This window comes from Notechis scutatus, chromosome 10, assembly GCF_049901735.1.
Source record: "Notechis scutatus isolate UNSWTSFEM ecotype Mainland chromosome 10, rNotScu1.2, whole genome shotgun sequence".
Taxonomy (NCBI): domain Eukaryota; kingdom Metazoa; phylum Chordata; class Lepidosauria; order Squamata; family Elapidae; genus Notechis; species Notechis scutatus.
In genome coordinates this window covers 17,405,946-17,430,527 of record NC_142018.1, presented here as the reverse complement: position 1 = coordinate 17,430,527, position 24,582 = coordinate 17,405,946, and the positions used below count along the sequence as shown (strand labels likewise).

The following is a 24,582-nucleotide window of genomic DNA, read 5'->3' as shown; positions in this document are numbered from 1 at the left end:
ATAAAACCACAAAAGATTAAACACAGAGTAAAAGACCACGAGTTTAGAGCGGGGCAGGGGTCATGCCTTCTCTGTCCATGCACCCAACCACCTCCAGATTCTTCACCACAGTCCCAAACCAACCAACACAGTCAAGTTTTAAGGCTCTTCCTGAAGACCAAACAGCTGGGAAGGGGGACAAGATGTTTCAAAGGGCAAAGAAAGATCTCCTCTTGGTCTCCCACCAGCCAATATACCTTGACTGATGGGGTCTTCAGAAGGCCCCTTCTGTGAGAATGAGTGGAACAGGTCAATCCCATTGAGGCAAGATGGTTTCGTAGATGTCTTGCTAAAGTTCCCCTGTGGGTTTTACTCCACTAGTTGTTGCCCACTGCTCATCTTCATGTCAAGGCCATTGAGCCAGAGGTGGGTATTCAACAGGTTCGGAGCAGTTCTGGAGAACCGGTAGCGGAAATTTTGAATAGTTCAGAGAACCAGCAAATTACCACTTCTGACTGGAGATTTTACAGTATCCTTCCCCTGCCACTCCCACCAAGGCACGCCCACAGAACCGGTAGTAAAAAAAATTGAATCCCGCCACTGCATCGAGCCAGTGCTATCCAAAGACATTTTGGTGGTCACGTGGCCAGCATGACGTCATGGAGCTCTTAAGTTATCTTCTCACCCAAAGTGGTACTTATTTATCTACTCGCATTGGCAAGCTTTTGAACTGCTAGTTTGGCAGCAGCTGAAGCGAGGATGGGAATTCACTCCATCGTGTGGCCCTCGGGTCTTAAACTTGGGCTGCTGGCTTTCCACCTGACAAGTTCAGTGTCTTAACCTCTGAGCCACTGTGCCACCCTCTAGATATCTTGGACCTATGCCATAAAGAGCTTTAAATGTCATTTTATGCTCATGGGCTTCTCAAAGCAGCTATGTCCCCATGGTCTCTTCCTTTACTAAAAACCTTTTCAACTACTGCACACCAATGGAGGAAGAATTCAGGATCCACTATAAAATTTCCTGACATTTGATAAGAGTTGTGGTTGGGTTGCATGGTGCCTGAATCTCAGTATATAAATTTCCTATCAATGCATTATATCATCAGATACAGTGGATTATTGTCTTAAGGTTAGGAGAGAAGAAAACAACCCCATTATTTTTAAAACCAGCTCACTGGCAAGCTCTGCTGTCATTGGATGGAAATTATTTATAAAAAGTTTAAATATTCTAGGTTGCAAATGGGTTTAAACATTATTTATGGATAGCTTAAATATTTTATAAACCCACTGCATAGGGGGCCTGTCCCTACTGTTTTTTGAAGCGCCAGGCATGCTGCAGTTATAAATAAACCAGCTTTACGGCTTGGAATGATCTAGAAGAAAAATATGGACAGCCTAACTGCATGAATTTTATTCAGCAGAACTTTTGTTCTGTGAGGAGCCCGCAGCCTGGAACTTCATCTAATATTAGAAAATTCATTTGAAGTCAGTGATATAATTGTCTGGGGGCAATGATCAGCGAGTCTTCTCCGTTATAAATAAATTGGAAGAAATGATTCTGACAGCCTTCGGTTTCCAATTAAGCTTTAGGATTAATCTCCTTCAGTAACTCGGATGCCTGGTTTACATTTTGCGGTAAGCAATAAGGTTGCAAATATATGTTGTGACTCGGAGGTTTGAACCTGCTCTGTCAGAAGACATAGGCTCGAGTGATGAGGAAGATCTGGCATTAAGGTTTGAGCCTGCTTTGTTGAGTGACACAGACGGGAGTCAGGAGGAAGAGGAGGACTTGGCTCTAAGATTTGAGCCTGCTTTGCTGGAAGTTTTGGAGTCGTCTTCCTCCCCAGAATCTTCCTCCCTGATTGTGCCTCAGGTGTTGGCAGATAATCAGGAGAGCGTGCCGGAGTCATTAGCTGAAGATCAAGCCGAGAAATGCTGGTCTGATGCAAGGCAAAGACGCAGGCAGAAACGTGACATACAACGTAAAAAGAAAAGAGACTGACACGCCCCTCAGGGAATATAAGGAGGCGTGTTAGCTCTGAATCCCTGTTTGGGTCAACTTGTTTATTTGAATTAGTGGTTCGGATGAATTATTCTGTGTGGCGGTCGCCTCTGATTTATGGTTTTGCTCGTTATCGGACTTGGTAGGCAGCTTCTGGGAAAACTGCCAAAGACGAATTCAGCCAAAGGAATTTAACTCTGTCGTTCCTGTTTCTGTCTGTTTAAGTATTTTCCTTTGGAAATTTGGACTCTCACCTTGTGGCTACAGCTGAGACAGAATATATATATATATATATATATATATATATATATATATATATATATATATATATATATATATATATATATATATATATAATTTATTTATTCTGAGGTTTTCACGGGTATTTGTATGTGGATCTTTGGTTATTCAGGTTTTCTCCCACGTAAAATTGGAAGTATCTAGGCGACGTTTCGATGAAGTCTCATTCATCATCTTCAGGCTTGTGTCTTTGGCTTTGTGCTTCTCGGAGTAATGTGAGCTTGCAGCTGCTTCTTCCTTTTAACTGCTAGTGGGGTGTGACTTGATTGGGTGGGGGCTTGGCTGTGTTCTGATTGGGTGGGGGTGTGTTCTCATTGGGTGGGGGTTTGGCTGTGTTCTGATTGGTTGGGGGGCTGGCTGTGTTCTGATTGGCTGGGTGTGTGTTCTGTTCAGGTGGGGGCTTGGTTGTGCTCAGGTTAGTCTTAGTTGCTGGGGGATTTGAGCTGGTGAGCTGTGATCCTGCTGTTTGGCTTCGTGTTCGTGGTCGTGCCACATCTTCATGGTGGGCGTCAGTTCGCTTCATGTATGGGTCGGAGGGGTTTGAAGCAGGTAGTGATGCAGCTGCAGTACGGCTTCTGGTACTCAAAATTTCCACTACCGGTTCTCCAGAAGTGGTCAGAACCTGCTGAATACCATCTTTGGTCCTCACTATTTGGAAGTTTCTCCTTAATTCCAGGTTGCTTCTCTCTTTGATTAGTTTCCATCCATTGCTTCTTGTCTTGCCTGCCTTCAGGTGCTTTGGAGAATAATTTGACTCCCTCTTTTTTGGGGCAGCCCCTCAAATATTGAAACACTGCTATCGTGTCGCTCTTAATACTTATTTTCTTTAGATTAGCCAGACCCAAAACCTGCAGCCATTCTTCATATGGTTTAGTATCCTGGCCTTTGAACATCATAGTTCCTTTTTTCTCCCTTGAAGATAAATATGATTACAAAAGCTGAGACACTCAACCAAATCTTCATGCAATTGCTGTAGCATCTCTCTTAGTTTTCCCTGGGCTTAAAAATGAGAATGTGCAAACAGATGAAGCAATGTATGCATTTTGCTGTGTGTTTCTGTTCTGCAGGAAGGAAGGCCTGATTAAATTATTATTAAATTCATTTGCTCCCCAAGGCCTGATGCCACTGTGCTTGATTGGTTGTGATAAGCCTGCCTCTCATTCCTTTCAGATCCTCAAAATATGTTTTGATGACTTACATGCCATTCGCCTCAAGCTAGAAGGACGGGCTGATTTTTTAAAAAGCACTATTTTGGGGTTCCATTAAGCTCGGAGTTCTGTTTGAAAAAATAAATAAATTAAATTTAAAAACGGGTTGCGCGTGTTCTGGAAATGCTGCATTTGCTCACGTGGCAGCTGGATAGTTTCATCCTGCACGCAGCCCTTTGAATCTCTTCTGGAAATCTATTAGGTTTTGCAGAAACTCTGCAAAATGTCAAGGAGCTTATGATGTGGATCCAACCAGGTGGGGTTTGAGATGCGCCGATCTGCAGCAGGATAGGAAGCTGATGGGATAGGGAGAATAAAAGGATTTAGCTGAGCCCCAAATTTCCATTGCTAAACAAGACAGTGGTTAGGTGAGTTGTGCCCCACTGTATGTCACAGTTGACTATTGCAACTGGGGCTACCCATGAAGAGCTCCAGTTGGTGCAAAAAAAAATGCAGTGGCTCGCATGGTTTTGTGCAGACCTTGGTGTGCACATGCGTCACCTCTCCTGTGGGAGCTGCCTTGACTGCCAATTGGCTTCCAGGTGCCATTCAAGGTGTGGTGGTTGTCACCTTTAAAGCCCTTCATGGCCTGGGATCAGGTTATCTGAGGGACCGTCTCTTGCCCGTCACATCTACCTGACCCATCAGAGTGGGAAGGCAGGGAATGCTGCGGGTCCCATCCTCTAGGGCAGGGGTGACAAACTTGATTTCATTGAGGGTCGCATTTGATTTCATTGAGGCGCCTGTGGTTATGATTTTATATAGAATAGGATAGGATAGGATATAGAATAGGGGATAGAATAAGGAGTAGAGTAGAGCAGAGCAGAGCAGAGCAGAGCAGAACAGAACAGAACAGAACAGAATAGAATATAGAAGAGAATATAGAATAGAATAGAGATGGAATAAGGAGTAGAATAGAATAGTGTAGAATAAAGTAGAGTAGAATAGGAGAATGGAACAGAATAAGGTATAGAATGGAATAGGGAATGGAACAGGGAATGGAATAGGGAATCGAATAAATAGGAATAGGAATGGAATGGAATGGAATAGAATATAGAATAGAATAAGGGATGGAATAAGGAGAAGAGTAGAATAGAGCAGAGCAGAACAGAACAGAACAGAATAGAATAGAGCTGGAAGGGGCCTTGGAGGTCTTCTAGTCCAGTCCCCTGCTCAAGCAGGAGAAACTATACAATCTCAGACAGGTGACTGTCCAGTAAGTTGACATCTGGCCCATAAGAATGGGAGAAAATCCCTATCCTAATCTAAAAGAGTTACTCTTTTTCTCAACAACTTTCATATCTGCTGCAACTAGAAGTCTCCCGCCCCAAAAAAAAAAAAAAAAAAGACAGGCTGGCCAGAGAGAAGTAATTAATGGCCTGCTTTCCATTCGCCCACAGGAGTGACTGAACTTTAGGGCAGGCAAGAAGGGGAAGCTGCAGCTCTGTGTGTGGGTAGCAAGCATTCAAAGACCAGCTGCAAAAAAAAAAATTGCTCCCACTTACTCTCGGCAGGAGAATGACACATGAAGGATAATTTTTGGAGATGCAGAAGCTCCGTGCTTTTTATCTTTCTTCTTCCAATTGAAAACCGGGTTTTAAAAAACTCTTTCTTCCATTTATCAAACTTAACCCAACTTCTGACATTCATTTCTGTCACTGAGGCTCAACTTCCTACCCCAGCTGTTCTCTTTTTGTTTATTTTGAAAAAGTGTTTTGATTTGAAAGAGAGAGGGAGAGGAGAGAGAGAAGAAAGAGAGGAGGGAGAAGAGAAAAGAAAAGAAAGAGAGAGAGGAGGAGGAGGAGAGACGAGAAGAGAGAGAGAGAGAGAGAGCCCATGCAAAACTACCTTCTGGGGCAGACGTGTCCTTAGGTTATGGTCAAGATGGCAGCTTCAGGGGTGTGATCCAACCTCCACCTCTTTTGTATCTACATCTTGTGCCATAACTTGTGGTCCTCCCTGTTCTGTGAACGTCATCGTTTGGAATGCTGCACCAGGGAGCCATCTAGGCCTGTAGGGGTCCTTCAAACATAGACATGACCAAGGTAAGCTGGGTTATAGAAAGCATACTGAGAGGCTAGAAAAGGCGTATCAACACACCAACTGTCTGCAAGGAGTATCAATCCTTCCATTCCCCACCATTCAGCCACAGCTGAAGAAGCTTCTTGGATGAGAAGCGAAATGACTTGAAAGAAAAAACAAGAAACTCCTGAAAAAGCATCTTTGGGACTCCCAATGGACTGGACAACCTAACACTGTGTCAATAGAAAAGACTCTCTGTAGCTCAGAATTGAACTGTGGAGCCCTTGGTCGTCTCTGAACTTGGTTGTTTGTTGAAAGACGTTTCATTACCAGGCTGGGTAAGATCTTCAGGGCCACTTACGTAGTTGGGTAATACAACATCTGCAAGAAAGCAACCATGACCTGGATGTCTGAAAATCTCCATAGATATCAACAAACAGCTCTACCAGTTTGCCTTTTGGAAAATGGGTGTTTTGTGGCTGGTGATGTATGTAGATCAGTTCTTCCTTCCCATGTCAGCCATTTTTAAGTGTGCATAGTATATAGTCTTATGGTGTTGACATTTCTATTTCCATCCTTTGAAAATGATATTAGAAGCTAGGCAAGTTTCCTCCGGGAGGCCATCAACTCTGTGGTGTTTGATAAGACAATCTCTTCTGAAACTGGAGAATATGAAGTAGATATTCTTCATAGTCTTTCCCTTACTTACCAAGAATGAGGAAGATTAGAAGCTGTTAGATTCTGCGTAGGGCCAGTAGATACAATCTGAGTTATGGGAGATCTCTCTGTGTATGTGTGTCAGAGGTAGTTTGTCATTGCCTCCTTCCTAGGCCTGAGAGAGAGGGACGGGCCCAAGATCACGCAGCTGGCTTTGTGCCTAAGGCAGGAATAGAACTCATGGCCTCTTCGTTTCTAGTCTGATGCTTTAGCCACTACACCAACCTTTCTCTCAGGGAAAATTTAATCCAACACCTCTGATGATCACCAAGTCAGTAAGGCTGAGTTACAGCAAAATTCTACTCTTAGAGTACAACATTGGTGTTATCTCAATAAAATTTATAGTTTAACTTTTTGTCAAAAAATCACCCAAGATTGATTGCCAGGATGACAGCATCTGTGTGCCAGAGACCACGTTTCAGGAAAAAGTGAACAGTTGCATTTAAAGTTCTTAACAACACGTCTCATTCCTTAGCAACTCACAGAAATTTCTCCATGGATACCTGACACGTCTTGCATCATTGTACTGTTTCATATTATCAGCCTCCAGCAATACTAGACGCATTTAAAGCAAATTCTTCTAACATTTGCCTGATAATCCAATATACTGTACTGGGGAAGCATGAATACAAATGTTGAGACAATTTTGTAATATGGCCATTAGCATACAATACAACAACTTGTGGGTCTGTGTCTTCCGATAATGGAAATCCATTTGTGAAGTTGCTCTCAGCATATGTACACACAGAAGCCTGGTGAAAAAGACTTGTGGTCCTTAGATGCACAACAAGAAAATAGCTTGTTTGGTATAGACTGTACCTTCCATGAGTTGCAGAAGTTCATGTTATGGAAGAAAACCCTGCAAGATTAAGTAATGGGCTGCCTCTTGAGTTCTCTGATGGAATGTCCTATATCAGTGGTGGCTAATCTTTTTGGAGTCCTGTGCTGAAAATTGCGCATGTGCTCACGTACCAGCACCCAGAAGCAGGGGTGGGATTCTACCAGTTCGCACCTATTCGCTAGAACCGGTTGTTAACATTCTAAGCAGTTCGGAGAACCAGTTGTTAGAAGAAATTACTGGCCTAATCCTGTAAGGAAGGCAGGAAGGAAACATTCTGGTGTTGCTTACAGAAACTGCCTCTCCGTTAACCCTTATTACATTCTTGGCAGGACTAGACTTCCTGTTTCAGGAACATCTCTGGAGTTTTTTTCCCTTCCTTTGCTAGTACTTTGCTTGTGTGGAGTGACCATTCAAAGTTACAATGGCACTGAAAAAAGTGACTTATGACCATTTTTCACACTTGCGACTGTTGCAGCATCCCCACAGTCATGAGAGGCCAGGTGAGGAGATGCGTGCCTCGATGTGAGTGATATTGAGTTGGCCACACCCAGCCAATAACATGACCACCAAGCCACGTCCACCCAGTCACATGGCCACCAAAGCCACGCCCATCAACTAAGCCACACCCACAGAACCGGTTGTTAAAAAATTTGAATCCCACCCCTGCCCAGCAGGAAATGCATGCAGAGAGGCACTTCCCCAGCGCATGCTTGGATGACCCCCCTGCATATCACACATCTCTGCACATTCACGTGCTATCCCCCACACAACACAAGTCTCTGCGCATGCAAGCAAGACCCCTCCCATGTACACCATGCATCTCTGTGCATGCATAAGCATCTCCCACACACCACACACCCCGCACATGCATGTCAAATATCTGACAATCAGCTGGCGGGCAGAGGGCGCACCCATTCGCAGTAGATCTGCTCTGAGCAAGGGCTCATGTGCCAGCAGTAATAGCTCTGCATGCCACTTCCAACATGCATGCCATAGGTTCGCCATCATGGTCCTATATACAGGGAAACCGATTCTACCGGTTCGGACCGGTTCAGGCAAACCGGTTGTACTGGTGATCATTTGGCCTTGCCCACCCACCCCTGCCCTTTTCCTGTGCTTTATTTCCTTGTTTTTGAGCACAGCCGATTCAGCTGTTTTACTCACCGGGCCTCCAGCAGAAGGTAAGTATTATAGCTAAAAAATTGTCTTTTCTAAATGCTGGGCGCGCGCGTGTATTTTGTGCACACACATGCTCACCAAATTGATTGTTATACTGGTTGAATTGCACCACTGCCTACATATAAATATATGTAGTCCTTGACTTACAACCACAATTGATCCCAAAATTTCTATTGCTAAACGGGACATTTGGGAAATGAGTTTTGTCACATCTAATGATAGGTTTTTTTTTCCCACAGTTGTTAAGTGAATCCGGCTCCCCCATCTTTGACCATCTTTGCAGTGACCCCCAAGGACACTGCAACTGTCATAAATAGGAGTCAATTGCCAAACGTCCGAATTTTGATCACGTGACCAGGGGGATGCCTCAATGGTCCCTAAGTGTGAGAAATAGTCACTAAATGAATTGTAAGTTGAGGACTACCTTTAGGGCTAAACATCTCAAGAAGATTATGGAATCCCAGCTCTCCATCACATTAAGAGCAGCTTCACCATTAGATGTGTTCCTTTACAAAAAACTTTAATTTAAATGTGGAAACTCTCTTTGGCTAAGGGCATTTCCCGGTTTGTGGACTTCAGTAATTGTTCTGATCCATGCCCTTTTCCGACAAATCAAACACAATTCAAAATGAATTGTGAATACAATATTTTGTAATGCTTTTACAAAATAATTAGCTGGGATAAGCACAAGCCTTGCCAAACTGTGCGAGACTTGCTAAAAGATAACAGACAAGAAATAATTGGCAAAATAAGAATCTTCAAATACAAACTCAGGATACTGGAATGTCCACGAGGCTGGAGTTTCAAAACGTCTTTGCTTCCTGCAAAGAAGGTTAGTTTCACAGCTGACTTTTATCTTCTTGAAGGAGAGACCATTAGCTTGCAGCCTTTCTCCCGAGTCGCCTGTGGTGTTGTAACTGCCCTTTCCTAATCTCTGAAGGCAGCAGTCCACTCCCTAATGGTCCTGGCCCCTCATCTGAGTCCTCGCTCTCCTCAGCCGTCCACACCTGCTGCTGGCTAACTACAACACTAATAGAATCCATGTAAACGCTGTCCCAAATCAATATTTTTTTTAAAAAAATCTCTTTCCCTTGAAATTGAAAAGAATTTTATTTCTGCTAAGCACTTCATCTTTTTTCTTCTTCTTTTATGCAGGTTGCAGCCCTCAGTAAAAATTCCAGAAGTTATCACTACATGCTTGCTAACCTGGTAAGTTCTCTATGCACTCATGTGCATTCTTGTACATGTCCAAAAGAAATCCAGTGCTTTCTTTTCCTACTCTTTATATAAACCTGCCTATTTTGCTTTCCACCCCAAACTCTCATAAACAAACATTAAAATGCATCGGTCTTTTGATATTAACATGGGTCTCCAAATTTTTCATAAGGCTGGCCATATAGACACATCCCTAAACAAGAACAAAATAAAAACAAAATATTGATGTACATATTTATTTGGGGAAAGCATTAACGAAAAGAATGTAAATAGTGGTTAAAACAATCAGAAATATATAATGGGATGTTGTTTGCAAAATATGCTTATAGAGGCGCATAGGAAACAGAACTTCTGTTCTGTTCTGTTCTCTACTTCTACTCTGTCTCTTCTCTTCTCTTATCCTCTCCTCCATTCCATTCCATTCCATACTTAATAAAAACAAAACATAACCAAAGAAGTGATAGAATGAGAAACTTAGTAAGATCAACTGAAATGTTTGGGCCTTCTGTTCATCAGAGAAAGGTGATAACATAAGAACTGGCCCTTTGTTTTTCATTTTTGATTTTAAACTAAGTCATTGGGGGCTTTAATCATCAGGATTGAAAATTAAATCCAGAAAGGAAAATGTGAAGATTTAACAAATGACAAGCAGTTTTAACATTTAAACCGAGATTCTGAAGTTCTCATTAGAATGTATCCAAAGTATACGGTAAGAAATGATTTTTCAGTTCATGGCTTCTAAACCAGGCAATGCACCAATCTCCATCATACGTAATAAATACATTGAATGGATTTTCTTATTTTAATCATTTAAACCAAACTGTATCATTTGTATTTGCTCTCAAATCATTCAGTTTGATAATCCAAATCTCTTTTTCCATAATACAAAACTGACTCTTGGGAAATACAGCACAAAGCTTAGTTACTTTATACTTTGTGATAAAAAGTCAGTGTTAATCCATAATTCCATCTAGTCAAGTTGCTAGGCTATTTAACAACTCACGTCTCCAATTTTGGCCATATAGCTGAAAGCTTATTGTGAAGAGAAGTGATAATAATGGGCATCTTATTTAAAAGCTTGAAACTGATGTCTATTTTTTTTATTGTCATTTGCATTCCGATGCACTTAAGTGCACTTTCAAAGGCCTTCCTTGTTATATTCTATGTGTAAGTGTGTGCCAAACCCTAACAAACTTTGTGGGTCTGTGCAGTTTTAGAATTTAAATATGCTTCTGAGAACTGTTTTAGTGCATTGATTAAGGCAGGGGTATCAAACTTGCATCATCACAGCAGCATCACGTGAGGTATCATAACGTTTTCCCCCTTCGCTAAACCGGGTGTGAGAATGGCCAGCGCATGATGCATCCAGCCCGTGGGCCATGAGTTTGACAGCTCATGGGCTAAGGCATCAGGCTAGAAACTGGAAGACTATGAGTTCTAGTTCTGCCTTAGGCACAAAACTAAATAGATGACTTTGGGCCAGTCCCTCTCTCTCAGCCCTAGGAAGCAGGCAATGGCAAACAGCTTCTGAAATCTTGCCAAGAAGAGAGCAAGTAGTTGTCCAGGAGTCAAGAATGACTCCAAAATGTCTGGGTTATGTACATGCCAAAATATGTATCTGTGATAGGTGTAAGTATATACCAGCTCTGTGGACATGGGCACACTCATAAATAGTAGTTCACTTGGCTGCGAAATGGAAACGGTTTGTTAAAACCTTTTTTTAATCTTCCTTTTCTCATTCCCCCCATCTAGTCTAAACCCTTAGAATTTTCTGATGGTTTTCTGTCCAGATATTAACTAGGATTGGCCATGCACAATTTTGCTAGACAAGGCAGGTTTGGCTAAGATGCTGCCATCTTGTTGGGTAGGTCATCAATTGTTCAGTCAATGATAACCAAATCCATTGATTGCAACTTGGGGACATCCAGCTGTTCCTGCCAAAGCTTCTCAAAATCAGTGGTGCTGTTTTCTCATTATTTGTTAGCAAAGGATAACTTCAACCTTGGCATAGGATGAAAAAGGGGGGAAAACCCAAATCCTGGCTTTCTCCATGTGTGTGATAAAACTCTTTCTCCTCACTCTTACCATTTCAAATGCCTCCTTTGTTATTGCTCAGTCACTAAGGCCAGATTCTTTGCGACTCACTTGGACAATAGCATGCCTGGCCGCCTGTCCTCCAGTATCTCCCAGAGTTTGTCAAAAAGATGTTGAAACTCTAGAAAGAGGGCAGAGAAGAGCAACAAAGATGATTAGGGGACTGGAGGCTAAAATATATAAAGAACAATTGCTGGAATTGGACATGTCTAGTTTGATGAGAAGAAGGACTAGGGGTGACATGATAGCAGTGTTCCAATATCTCAGAGGCTGTCACAAAGAAGAGGGAGTCAAGATATTCTCCAAAGCACCTGATGTAGGACAAGAAGCAATGGGTGGAACCTAATCAAGGAGAGAAGCAACTTAGAACTAAGGAGAAATTTCCTGATAGTGAGAACAATTAATCAGTGGAACAACTTGCCTCCAGAAGTTGTAAATGTTCCAACATTGGAGGTTTTCAAGAACAGGTTGGACAATCTTTTGTCAAAAATGGCATAGAGTTTTTGCCTGAACAGTGGATTGGCCTAGAAGACCTCTAAGGTCCCTCCCAGCTCTGTAATTCTAAAAGGTTCTTGTTCAAATTCATGTTCATTGGGTCAATGACACTATCTAACCATCTCATCCTCTGCTGTCCCGTTCTCCTTTGGCCTTCCATCGTTCCCAACATCCAAGTCTTTTCCAAGGAGTCCTCTCTTCTCATTTGGTGGCCAAAATATTTAAGGTTCAACTTTCAGCATCTATCCTTCCAAAGGCTGATTTTCTTCAGGATTGACTGATTGGATCTCCTTGCAGTCCAAGAGACTCTCAAGAGCAGGGATCTTTAAATTTGGCAAGTTTAAGACTGGTGGACTTCAACTCCCAGAATTCCTCCTCCAGTCATGTTAGCTCAGGAATTCTGGGAATTGAAGTCCACCAGTCTTAAACTTGCCAAGTTTGAAGAGCCTTGCTCAAGAGTCCTCTCTACAGCACCACAATTCGAAAGCAAAATGCCTCCTTAACACATGGTTTATCAGAATGGGAACCCACCAACTGGACTCAGCAAATTAACGGCCCATTTAAAGCTGTGTTTTATTTATTTTTATTTTTATTTATTTGATTTATCAATCACTTACAAGATAATAGGAGTAAATATAAACATGGATAAGAATAAGGGAAATAGGTACGAATAAATAGGGACAATAAGTCAAGGATGGTAGGCACGATTGTGCACGTATGCATGCCCCTTACAGTCCTCTTAGGAATGGGGTGAGGTCAATAGTGGATAGTTTAAGGTTAAAGGAGTGAGGGTTAGAGGATGTAACAACAGAGTCAGGTAGTGCATTCCAGGCATTGATCATTCTGTTGCTGAAGTTGTACTTTCTGCAATCGAGTTTGGAGCAGTTTACATTGAGTTTGTACCTGTTGTGTGCTCTTGTATTGTTGCGGTTGAAGCTGAAGTAGTTATTGACTGGTACGACATTGTAGCAGATAATTTTGTGTACTATGCTTAAGTCCAACTGTAGGCAGCATAGTTCAAAATTGTCCAAGCCCCAAATTTCAAGCCTGGTGGTATAGGGTATTCTGTTGCGAGCAGAGGAGTGTAGTACTCTTCTCGTGAAATACTTCTGGACTCACTCAATTGTATTAATGTCCAATATACAGTGCAGATTCCAGACAGATGAGCTGTATTCGAGCATTGGTCTAGCAAAGGTTTTGTATGCCCTAGTTAGCAATTCAATATTTCTGGAGGAGAAGCTTCGTAAGATTAGATTGACAACTCTTAATGTCTTTTTTGTAATGCTATTACAGTGAGCTCTGGCGCTTAGGTGGTTTGATATGAGTACTCCAAGGTTCTTGACAGAGTGAGAGTCATCAACGAGTCATTTTTTTCTTTTCCAAGATCAGGGACTGTGTGTTCGAATGCTACTCAAATGATATCAACCCCTCAAATGTGTCCATTCTCTTTCAAGGGTTTTACGGACATCTCGGTGGAAAGAGTGGTCCAGGCTGGGGCCAACATTACCGGATTTCAGATCATTAATAATGACAACCCATTGGTCCAACAATTTATGCAGCGTTGGGTGAGACTTGATGAAAGGGAATTTCCTGAAGCCAAAAATTCTCCATTAAAGGTAAGTTTGCAGATAATTGGAAAGAAGGTGGGAGTGGGAAGGGAAGGGCCACCATTTACAGAAGGCATAGATTTGTTGAATCCTCTTTGATATTAGCTCAGCTATGGATGCTCTGGCTTGAGTGATAAACTGTTATTTGCTTTGAACAAATAATCTAATTTTAGTTGAAGACAATACTCCCCATCTCTGGTTCTATAGATAGATAGATGATAGATAGATAGATAGAGAGAGAGAGAGAGAGAGAGAGAGAGAGAGATAACATATATATGCATATATTGCTGCTAAGCCTGACACACAAGATTAAAAAGAACCCAATACACAAACCTGAGGATGGCAGATGAGATTCTGCCAAAATGTCGCTATAATAAAAGCACAAATATTAAGACGTGGGAAAATACCTGAAGAAACCTAAATACCATACATATAAATACCCATGAAAACATAAGAAAACAAATATACATATACATATACGTATACGTATACATATACATATACATATACATATACATATACATATACATATACATATACATATACATATACATACATACTTACATACATACATTCATACATACATACATACATACATACATACATACATATTTGTTTTCTTAAGTTTTCACGGGTACTTACATGTATGGTATTCAGCTTTGTTCGGGTATTTTCCCACATCATTATAGTTGTGCTTTTAAAGTTGTAGCAACATTTCGGCAGAATCTCATCTGCCATCATCAGGCTTCTGTATTGTGTTCGTCTGTGAGTCAGACTTTTACAGTTGTTTCAGTTTTAAATTTGGTGCTAGCCTACTGCTGTGCCAGAATGGTTTTTTCTTCATCCTGATTCGTTGGGAGTCTTGGTCTGTGTTTATTGGTCTTGGGGTTTGCTATGTTCTGCTTGATTGGTGTCTCTAATATCTTCTGTCTGTTTTGTGGCTTTTTTTGTATCTTGATTGGCTGGCAGCATTGTGTTACTTTATTGGAGGCCTTTAGTGCAGCTTGGCTTCGGGTAAATGGATGGCTATCATTAGTTAGGAAGCTGGGTTTCATCTGGGTGCCTGGTTGGGGTGTGTTTGAGCTGGAGGTATCAGGGGGGATCTGTTTGTGCCCAGGTGTTTGCCTGGCTAGTGGTGTGGAGATTTTTTTGTTTGTGAGTGCAGGCTTCCAAATAATTGACAGTCTGGTGGAATCATCTCTTCTATTCATGCTTTCAGGTCTTTTTTCAATCTCTATGGCTTCTCTGATAATTCTAATTCTACAGAAAACCCCAGCCAGTAGGAAGATATGATATAAATCTCTCTCTCCTTCCCTTCCTCCCTCCCTTCCTCTCTCCCTCCCTCCCTCCATCCATCCATGCATGGATGATGACCCAAAGATGCTTTTTCCAAGGGCAACTGGACTTCCTTTGTTTTTCCTTGAAGACATTTCTCTTCTCATTCAAAAAGCTTCCTCAGTTCAGAAGCGAAGAAACTTCTTGGATGAAGAGTGAAACATCTTCAAGGAAAAGCAAAAGAAGTCCAGTTGCCCTTGGAAAAAGCACTTATGGGCCAACCATGGATGACTGAGAATCTCCACAGACATGGATGTTTGACCTTTACTCTTCAATGTAAAAACAAAACAAAATAATACAAATATCAGGGAGGCCAAATAGATGAGACAAATCCAAATTATTCTTCTCAACAAGGAAGAACAGCATGACATCTTCCCTCTGGCCACATCTGTCATGCTGGGATGCCAGCAGGCAGCTTCGTAACAACGGTAACCTGAAAAGGCAGCGATGCATAAAATCCAACATGCATTAGACCAGACCGAGTGAGCAATTCTTACATTTTATCAGCTGCTTAACTGGGGATGGTGTGTTTTGAGTACTGCTCCATTTGTTTTTGTTTTGGTATGTGGACAGAAGTCTCTGTTTCCTTGCTTATTTCTTTTTTATTAATTTTCTATTAAATATATTTCTTAGTGCTTCATAAACATTGTGCTGTCTCTCACTTAGCAACAGATGTTTTGGGCTCCACTGTGGCTGTGTCATGCCCCTGTTGGAATCTGATTCCGAGGGGGAGGTTGAACAGCTGATCGGGAATGGGAGTGTGGCTCCAGTGGCTGTGGAGGAAACTGGGGAAGGGCACAGTTCGGCTGGGCATTCAGAGGAAGACCCAGGGCCACCCCCTCTTCATCCTAGGCCATGCAGGGAGGAACGGATAAGGGAGCAACATGGGTTACAGGGGAGAAAAAGGCCCTGATTCCCTTCATTAGCTGCAGCTGGGAAAACAGGATATAAAGGGTGTTTGCGCACAGCACCTTCCTGGAAGCAAAGAGTGCATTATCTTTGTTTGTTAAGTCTTATCTGGGTTCTGGCATCCTCCCCACTCTGTGTGTTTCGTTATCTTTTGAAGTCTTCAATTCCTTATCCTGTCCTGTGTCGTTAATTGCTGCAGCATGGTTTATATTGGTTTTTATCTATAATTTAGATGTACTTTGGGTTCGGACTGAATTTCTTCCCTTTAAAAACTGTTCTTGGGAGAGTTATTTTTTCTCCAGCCGATGATAACTGGACATCGGGGGCCAAGTTGGAGGAATTAAAGGGACTTTACCTACTTTTGTGACTTTGTTACTTTTGTGCCACGCCCTGGGTCATCACAGGCTGTAAGTCAAGGACTACCTGTACTGTTAACGTTGGAAAACACTTGGGATTTGTAATACATGAATAAGTATTTATTAAAGTGACAGCCCCACCCCTCAGAGCAAAAAAAAAGAAGAAGAAGTAAATTTGATGAGGAAATAAAATTGGCTAGAAATGAGAGCCTGGGTGTTTTAATTTATTCAATATTTCATCAACTCTCTAGTCCCCTCACCAGCTTTGTATGTTCATGCATTTGTTAGCAGCATATGAATAAAATAGAAAATTAGATTTGTCTCTCAGTGTGATGTGGAAGGGATGGCATGACGGTTTCTGATAATTGAGGCAGCCTGATTGGAAAATTGGGGAGGGGGGAGAGTTGCAGAAAGACAACTGCTGGTTGATACAATGCTTAATTGGACAGCTATTGGAGAACAACGGTTGAAATTCTTTGCAAAACCATGGCCAGCGAAATGTAGACATTTCATCTCTCATGCATGTTATGGCAAACTCTGTGACAGGTGATGATCTTCAGGGCATGGGAGAAGGTTACTGCAAAATCCCATTCCCTCTCCACCCCACTAACCTGCCTTCCAGCTCCATTCTCCTGTGCAGGACAACAAAAGAAGACCCAGCCAATCAGCTGGGACTCGGGAGGCAGAGAATAGATGGGGGCGGGGCCAGTCAAAGGTGGCATTTGCCGGTCCTCCAAACTACTCAAAATTTCCGCTACCGGTTCTCCAGAACTGGTCAGAACCAGCTGAATACCACCTCTGAACCTGGGTTAAGCAGACAGGCAATCTGTAGCTCAATCTCTTGGTGGGACTGGTAAGAAGAAGGCAACTTGTGTTGGTCAACAGTAGAAGGCATCGGGAAGCATCTTTTCTGACCAAAAATCTTCTTAAAAGATGGGCTAAGTGCCAGGTGTCTGAAATGTGGTCACATAACTCTGTGTGTGTGTGTGTGTGTGTGTGTGTGTGTGTGTGTACGCATGGGCCTGGCCATCAGAACATTGGAACCAGATTGTAAGTTTTGGGAGGTCCATTGTAACATCCAACGATTGCTAAGGGATCTGTTGTAAGTCAAGGACTACATGTAATTCTTGAAAATTAAGGGTTGATTTCCTTTAACAGAATAACAGAGTTGGAAGGGACCTTGGAGGTCTTCTAGTCCAACTCCCTGTTGAGGCAGAAACTCTATGCCATTTCAGACAAATGGATGTCCAATCCCTTCTTAAAAACTTCCAGTGCTGGAACATTCATAACTTCTGGAGGCAAGGAGTTCCACTGATTCATTGTTCTATCAAGAAATATCTTCTGAATTCCAGGTTGCTTGTCTCCTTGATTAGTTTTTATCTATTGCTTCTCATCCTATCTTCAGGTGCTTTGGAGAATAGATTGACTCCTTCTTTGGGGCAACCCTTTAGATATTGTAACACTGCTATCATGTCACCCCTGGTCCTTCTTTTCATCAAGCTAGACATACCTAATTCCATCAACCATTCTTCCTATGTTTTAACCTCCAGTCCCCTAATCATCTTCGTTGCTCTTCTCTGCACTCTTTCTAGAGTCTCAACATCTTTTTTTACATCGTGGCAACCCAAACTGGATGCAGCATTCCAGTGTGTATCTAAAGAATGCTGACCCCAAAAATACTATTTGTCCAGAAAAAGAGACAAATCTCTAATTTCAGAATGCTTCCTATCTTTTTATCTGATGAATTGGGTTTTTTGGAAAAAGAAAAATGAAAAAAATTTTTTTATAGATTTTTACCTCCCTACGAGTGGGAAGGTTTATCAGATTTATATAGTCGATGAGAACTGTAATTTTGAGCCGTGTGGGGGAAAAAACGGTGGAATTATACCGTGAGGATATTTTAGGCTAAAAACAAAAGCAAAACAGATTTATTGCTAACTGCGTATATCACTTCATACCCCAGTATACCAACCCCTGAAAATCACGATACAAAATGTAGCCCAGTGAGATATACTTCACAGTTGTTCCCCCCCCCCCCCCCACAAAAAAAAAAACAAAAAAAAACCCCCCCCCCCCCCCCCCCCCCCCCCCCCCCCCCCCCCCCCCCCCCCCCCCCCCCCCCCCCCCCCCCCCCCCCCCGTTATTGCTTCAAAATCAGACAAACTAGGTTGGTTAATTCATTTTATTATTTTAGCAAAATTTTATTTTTTTAGCTACATCAATTTGTCCCCATGATCCACCAAGAGAAGAAATGGTGTCATACATTATTGCCTGTGTTAACATTTGGTGAATGTTATTGTGATAGAGCTCCCAATAATCTAAAGAAATGTTAAAGCTTCTGAAGAATGATGTAAACCCCCTCCCCCCCAAAAAAATCCTCCTTTTGGAGGGTAAATTTAGATAACATTGAAAGATGCATCTTATCTTTATCAGCTCTTGCATCCCCTGACACTTTGTAACTGTTTTTGTGGCCTGTTAGGGCTTCTTGTCAATAATCCTATTTTTAAAAAATAGAATTTTATATTGTTATCCATCTCAAAGGTTAATCTGTCTTCTGGCACACTCGTGTCACAGCTTTGAAGTAGCGGAGATGAGAAGCAAAAAAAGACACGACAATTATTTTTCATTCTGTCTTTCCTTTTTTTCAGCCATAGTCTAATTTCAGAATGATACTTAACATTTCTGGGAATGTGAAGGGGTTATTATTATGTAATTTCTTACTGTGCACACTTAAAAAATGATTCACAAGGAGCACTTCTCAAGCTTCAAGATGGCAAGCAAAAACCCCTCTCTAGTATGGGTTAAAACAGCTGGATATTTTGCTAAGATGTCTCATTAAAGCAACTGCGACTCTTAAAGCAGCCGCATCCTTTTGCTAAAAGCTGAAAAAAAAGACAAATTGCACACAAGGTCTTAAGAGTCTTCTGAATTTGTTTTAATTACAAAAAAATAAAATTAAACAGCTGTAGAGGGCATAGGGATTATTCTTAAAGGCCAGGAGGGAGACGTGTTACCCAGACAATTGCCCGATAAGAGGGGCTGTTATTTGAGAAATGTCTTGGACATGCCTTTCCCTAGTTCCCACAAAGACCAAGAAAGGCAAGAAGGGAAGCACCTTCAGACTTGCAAGATTCTGATTCAATGAAAATTGTCCTGACTCATATGATGTTTGTTTCTTAGTCTGGTCTACCTTATAGGACTGACACAGGCATTGTGATATTAGCAATAGACTTATATAGCGCTTCACAGTGCTTTACAGCCCTCTCTAAATGGTTTACAGGGACAGCCTCATGACCCCAACAAACTGGGTCCTCGTTTTACTGACCTTGGAAGGATGGAAGGCTGAGAATCAACCTTGAGCCAGTCAGGATCGAACTCCTGGCAATGAGCAGAGTTAGCAATAGCTGTAAAGCATGGTGAAGTGGTAGATTTATATACCACTTCACCATGCTTTACAGTACTCTCTAAGTGGTTTACAGTGTCAACATCTTGCTCCCAACAATCTGAGTCCTCATTTTACTGACCTTGTAAGGATAGAAGGCTGTGTCAACTTTGAGCCAGGATCGAACTCCTGGCAGTGGGCAGAGTTAACAATAGCAATAAGATTTATATATCACTTCACTGTGCTTTACAGCACTCTCTAAGCATTTTACAGTGTCAACATCTTGCCCCAAATAATCTGGGTCCTCATTTTACTGACTTCAGAAGGATGGAAGGCTGAGTCAAACTTGAACAGTTAGGTTCCAACTCCTGACGGTGAGCAGAGTTAGCCTGCAATAGTGCCTTCAAACCACTGCACCACCATGGCTCTATTACTCAATGCTATTTAAGGAGGAAGGGGAAAAAAGACTTGGAGCACTTACAGGATGAAGTTCACTTACTTGTCTCTTTTACATCTCTTTTAGTATACATCTGCATTGACCCACGATGCGATCCTTATCATAGCAGAAGCGTTCCGGTACCTCCGAAGGCAACGGGTCGATGTATCCCGGAGAGGAAGTGCTGGAGATTGTTTAGCAAACCCAGCCGTGCCTTGGAGCCAAGGGATTGATATCGAGAGAGCGTTGAAGATGGTAAGGATTTTAAAGTTACGGCAGCTTCTCTGTATTGGTAAGTGGGAAAGGCCTTGGAAAGGAAGGAAGACAGGAAAGCTCAGATAAGGGACAGCACAACCCACAGCTGCATAATGGGAGGGTAGGAAAGTCAGAATAAACTCTCCCCAAGTGATTGGATTGCAAAGGTCCTGGCAGTGAGAATTGTACTCAAGGACTTGCAGGGATGATGCCAGACTTACCTGGTAGACCAGACAAGAAACATAACCCGATAAACCCTCTCTACCTTATTGTAAAGCTACATTATCAGAATCTTGCAAGACTGAAAGTTCAATTCTCCCACCATCACCTTTATAGTCTGAGAACTTAGACTATAATCCCTTCTGAGCCTCTTGCTCTGCCCACTATACAGCTCTGGGCTTTGCTGTCTCTTATCTCAGGGGTCTCCAACCTTGGCAACTTTAAGCCTGGAGGACTTCAACTACCACAATTCCCCAGCCAGCTGGCTGGGGAATTGTGGGAGTTGAAGTCCTCCAGGCTTAAAGTTGCCAAGGTTGGAGACCCCTGTCTTATCTGACTGTTCTCTAGGCATTATCTCTTCTCCCAAAGTCTTTCTCACATACGATTACGCTACATCATCTTATGAATGAAGGCAAAAGTACAGTACATGTGCAGGATAATGTTGCAGGATCCAATCTGAGTCAATCATGGGGGCCAAAGGTTTATTCTTCCAAGCTTCTGGGCTTATGCTGGAGCTCATCATAAGGAACTTCTCTCTCTCCAAAATGTGCATAAAGGGCTGTTCTACACACAACCAGGCACCACATAAATACAACATGTAGAACAACCCGTTGCATACATTCTAAAGAGAGAGAGAATTTTCTTGATTATGGGTTCCAGCACAAGCCTGAAGGCTTGGAAGAATAAACCTTTGGTCCCAACAAACAACTCAAATTGGATCCTGCACTACATCATCTTATTTGGAGGGTAGACAACCTATATTTTTCTTGTCAGGCACTTTCATTTTTGCATTTATTCATCTTATTTATTAATTTTAGATTAACCCATCTATCTAATATGCAATGTTTTTTTGTATATTTTGCAAAGTTAGTTGCACCATTAAAAGTTTCTAAAAATGTTTATTTCTCCTCCCCTTCCCAAAAAAAATCCCAACCAGAAGCCAATGGAAATGATAAAATAGCATTAATAAATATATAACACAGGAATAAAAAAAATGCAGAAAATAAACTGCACTGCAGAGGAGGCACTGAAAAATCAAAATGCACTTTAGCAGGCACTGTAGAAACAAAAGGGAGTCGAGAAGAAAACTATTTTAGTTGTGTAAAGATATTAATGAAGACATCCGGCATATTTCCTTGTTAAGGGCTTTCATAAATGCCCCCCCACAGCTGAGAAAAACAGCCACCCCCCTTAGGAGGAGGAGGGGAAGCAGATAGAGTTGGCAGAATTAGCTACAAGTGGATAGGTCACCCTTCTGTCTTTTGCATTCCTTTGGTGACATGATCATTAAGGATGAACCCACCCACTGTTTGATTTTGATGGAATTGCTGAAAACGACTGTGGTTCTTGCATATTGATCAAGGCATGGATGTCAACTTCTTTGCGGCTTTCTGTATCTTGTTATGTTGCAACTTTATCATTTTCAAGGTTCAGGTTCAAGGAATGACAGGAAATATTCAGTTTGACACCTACGGACGTAGAACTAATTATACGATTGATGTGTATGAAATGAGACCTGGCGGGCCACGGAAGGTAAGCCACGGTTTTTTCTCTCTCTGTCTTTTTCTGTCCTCTCTCTGTCTCTGTCTCTCTGTGTGTGTCTCTTTCTCTATCTATTTATCTATCTATCAATCATATATCTATCATCTATTTATCTAATTATCTATCTAATTATCTATCTATCATCTATCATCTCACTATCTATCTATCTATCTTTCTATCTTTCTATCTGTCTAATTATGTATCATCTCACTATCATCTATCTAATCTATCATCTATCTATCATCTATCTATCTAATTATTTATATATCATATGTCATCTCACTATCATCTAATCTATCATCTATCTATTTATCATCTATCTTATCTAATTATCTATCTATCATCTATCTACCTATTTATCTATCATCTAGCTATCATCTATCTAATCTATCATCTATCTATCTATCTATCTATCTATCTATCTATCTATCTATCTATCTATCTATCTATCTATTATTTATCTAATCTACCTATCTATCTATGTACCTATCTACCTATAAATAACACAAATTCACTATCTTAACTTGTCAATGCTCTCTTCAACTATAGGCTGGTTACTGGAATGAATATGAGCGATTTGTGCCTGCAATCGATCCTACTGTTTCCAATGATACATCCTCAGTTGAGAACAGAACTATTGTGGTGACTACCATCCTTGTAAGTTGTCATTTCCCTGTAGCCATGGTTTTCTAATCTTGATACCTTTGGGTCACAGTCAGCTCCTGATGTCTTCCTGGACACAAGACCTATGTAGTTTTCTGAATAATGATATGGATTGGTTGCTCGGCACTTGATTTCCCCAGACTTGGATGGTTCTGCCTACTTTCTGAACTGACAGGCAGATCAGGTTTTCCTTAATGTTTGAACTTATAACTTAAAATAAGCGGTGGTGGCATAGTGGTTAGAATGCAGTACTGCAGGCTACTTCTGCTGACTTCTGGCTGCCTGCAATTTGGCAGTTTGGATGTCACCAGGCTCAAGGTTGACTCAGCCTTCCATCCTTCCAAGGTCGGTAAAATGAGGACCCAGATTGTTGGGGGCAATAGGCTGACTCTGTAAACTGCTTAGAGGGGGCTGTAAAGATGTATGAAGTGGTTGATAAGTCTAAGTGCTATTGCTATTAAAATCATAGGGTTGAAAGGGACCTTGGAGGTCTTCTAATTCAACCCCCTGCTCAAACACCTTATGCCATTCCATACAAAATGGCTGTCCTACCTCTTCATGAAAACCTCTATGTCAGCGTTCCAGAAAACCTCCACTCCAACAAATAATTCAGAGATAGATATCTTCTCAAAAGTTTTGTTTTATTTGGATAGTAAACTGGCACATCTGGGGAATCCCGAATCTGAAAGTTCCGTGTTTCCTTGCAATAAGTAAAAAATTACAAACCCACCCCCTGCACCCCTCATGGCATCACATGCCCCAATCACCATCCGTCCCAACGTGAGACGTCCCCCCACCCAGGTGTAGAAATAACATGACCTTGACTTAGAAGAAGAATGCTATTATGTCTAACCACATACACTCCAAGATATTCCCCGCTCCCATTTTCCCAGGCTCAAGAAGTAGCAGTGTGGAAGCATCTGGTGTCAATATGGCTTCCAAAGCTGACTTCTAGTGATAGAACACCCATAATTTCAGGAGGCAAGCTATTCCACTGATTCATTGTTCTCACTGGCGGGAAATTTCTTCTTAGTTCTGGGTTCTTCCCACTTCTTTGGTTGGGATTTCTCCCCATTCCTTCTAATGTTTATGCATTTGAAGGAATCCACCCCTCCCTTCTAACTTATTTTCTCCTTCTGTCATTTTCCAGGAAGCGCCCTACGTGATGCGCAAGCAGTCTCCTGACCAGAAGGAAGGGAATGAAAAATACGAAGGCTATTGTGTTGACCTTGCTTATGAAATTGCAAAACATGTCGGGATTAAATACGTCCTGTCCATTGTTCCTGATGGGAAGTATGGAGCAAAGGACCCTGAGACTAAAATGTGGAATGGCATGGTGGGTGAGCTGGTCTATGGGGTAAGTCCTTATGATTCTGCTACTCGTTTGCTTTATGACCATATCACCAACATTAAGTGGATCTCCTTTCCATCTGTCTTTCTTGGCAAAGCTGCTTAGATGTATCCTGCAAGAATATCCACCAAAATCCAAGTAGATAAACTATGCTGACTGTCCAAATATGGAGATGGTACATATTTTTATGGGTGTCCTTAGCTCTGTGATTTCAACTGTTCATCAGTTAATGGTGTCAATCAGCTGAAACAAGCAGGTTTGCTGAAAACCATTTAATCATGTACCTGAAGAGTTCTATCAGAATTTATTGCCCCAGGAAATAATGGGAATTCTAGCAAGCATTTCCTCTTCTTGGCTGCCCTCAAGGAACTCTGAGATGAAAATTCTTTTTGTAGCAGCTCCCTTTATAATTCTAAGAATTAATGGTGAGAACAGGAGATTTTGTGATCTGACATCTCACTGTTTCATTGGAG

The 24,582-nt window shown here is 41.7% G+C and overlaps 1 protein-coding gene across 8 annotated transcripts in view; it reads left to right on the top strand.

Annotated features, from left to right (window-relative positions):
- Positions 1–24,582, top strand: part of GRIA3 (glutamate ionotropic receptor AMPA type subunit 3) — a 144,326-nt gene that overhangs the window by 58,993 nt on the left and 60,751 nt on the right. For all 8 annotated transcript variants that reach the window (XR_015750728.1, XM_087972150.1, XM_087972151.1 and 5 more), the window contains exons 5-10: positions 9,406–9,459; positions 13,509–13,670; positions 20,167–20,334; positions 21,982–22,086; positions 22,645–22,752; positions 23,909–24,115. Coding sequence is in view for 7 of the 8 variants with exons in the window: in XM_087972150.1 (XP_087828276.1) it covers positions 9,406–9,459; positions 13,509–13,670; positions 20,167–20,334; positions 21,982–22,086; positions 22,645–22,752; positions 23,909–24,115 (804 nt within the window). In the remaining variant the exon portion in view is untranslated. The remainder of the gene's footprint in view (positions 1–9,405; positions 9,460–13,508; positions 13,671–20,166; positions 20,335–21,981; positions 22,087–22,644; positions 22,753–23,908; positions 24,116–24,582) is intronic.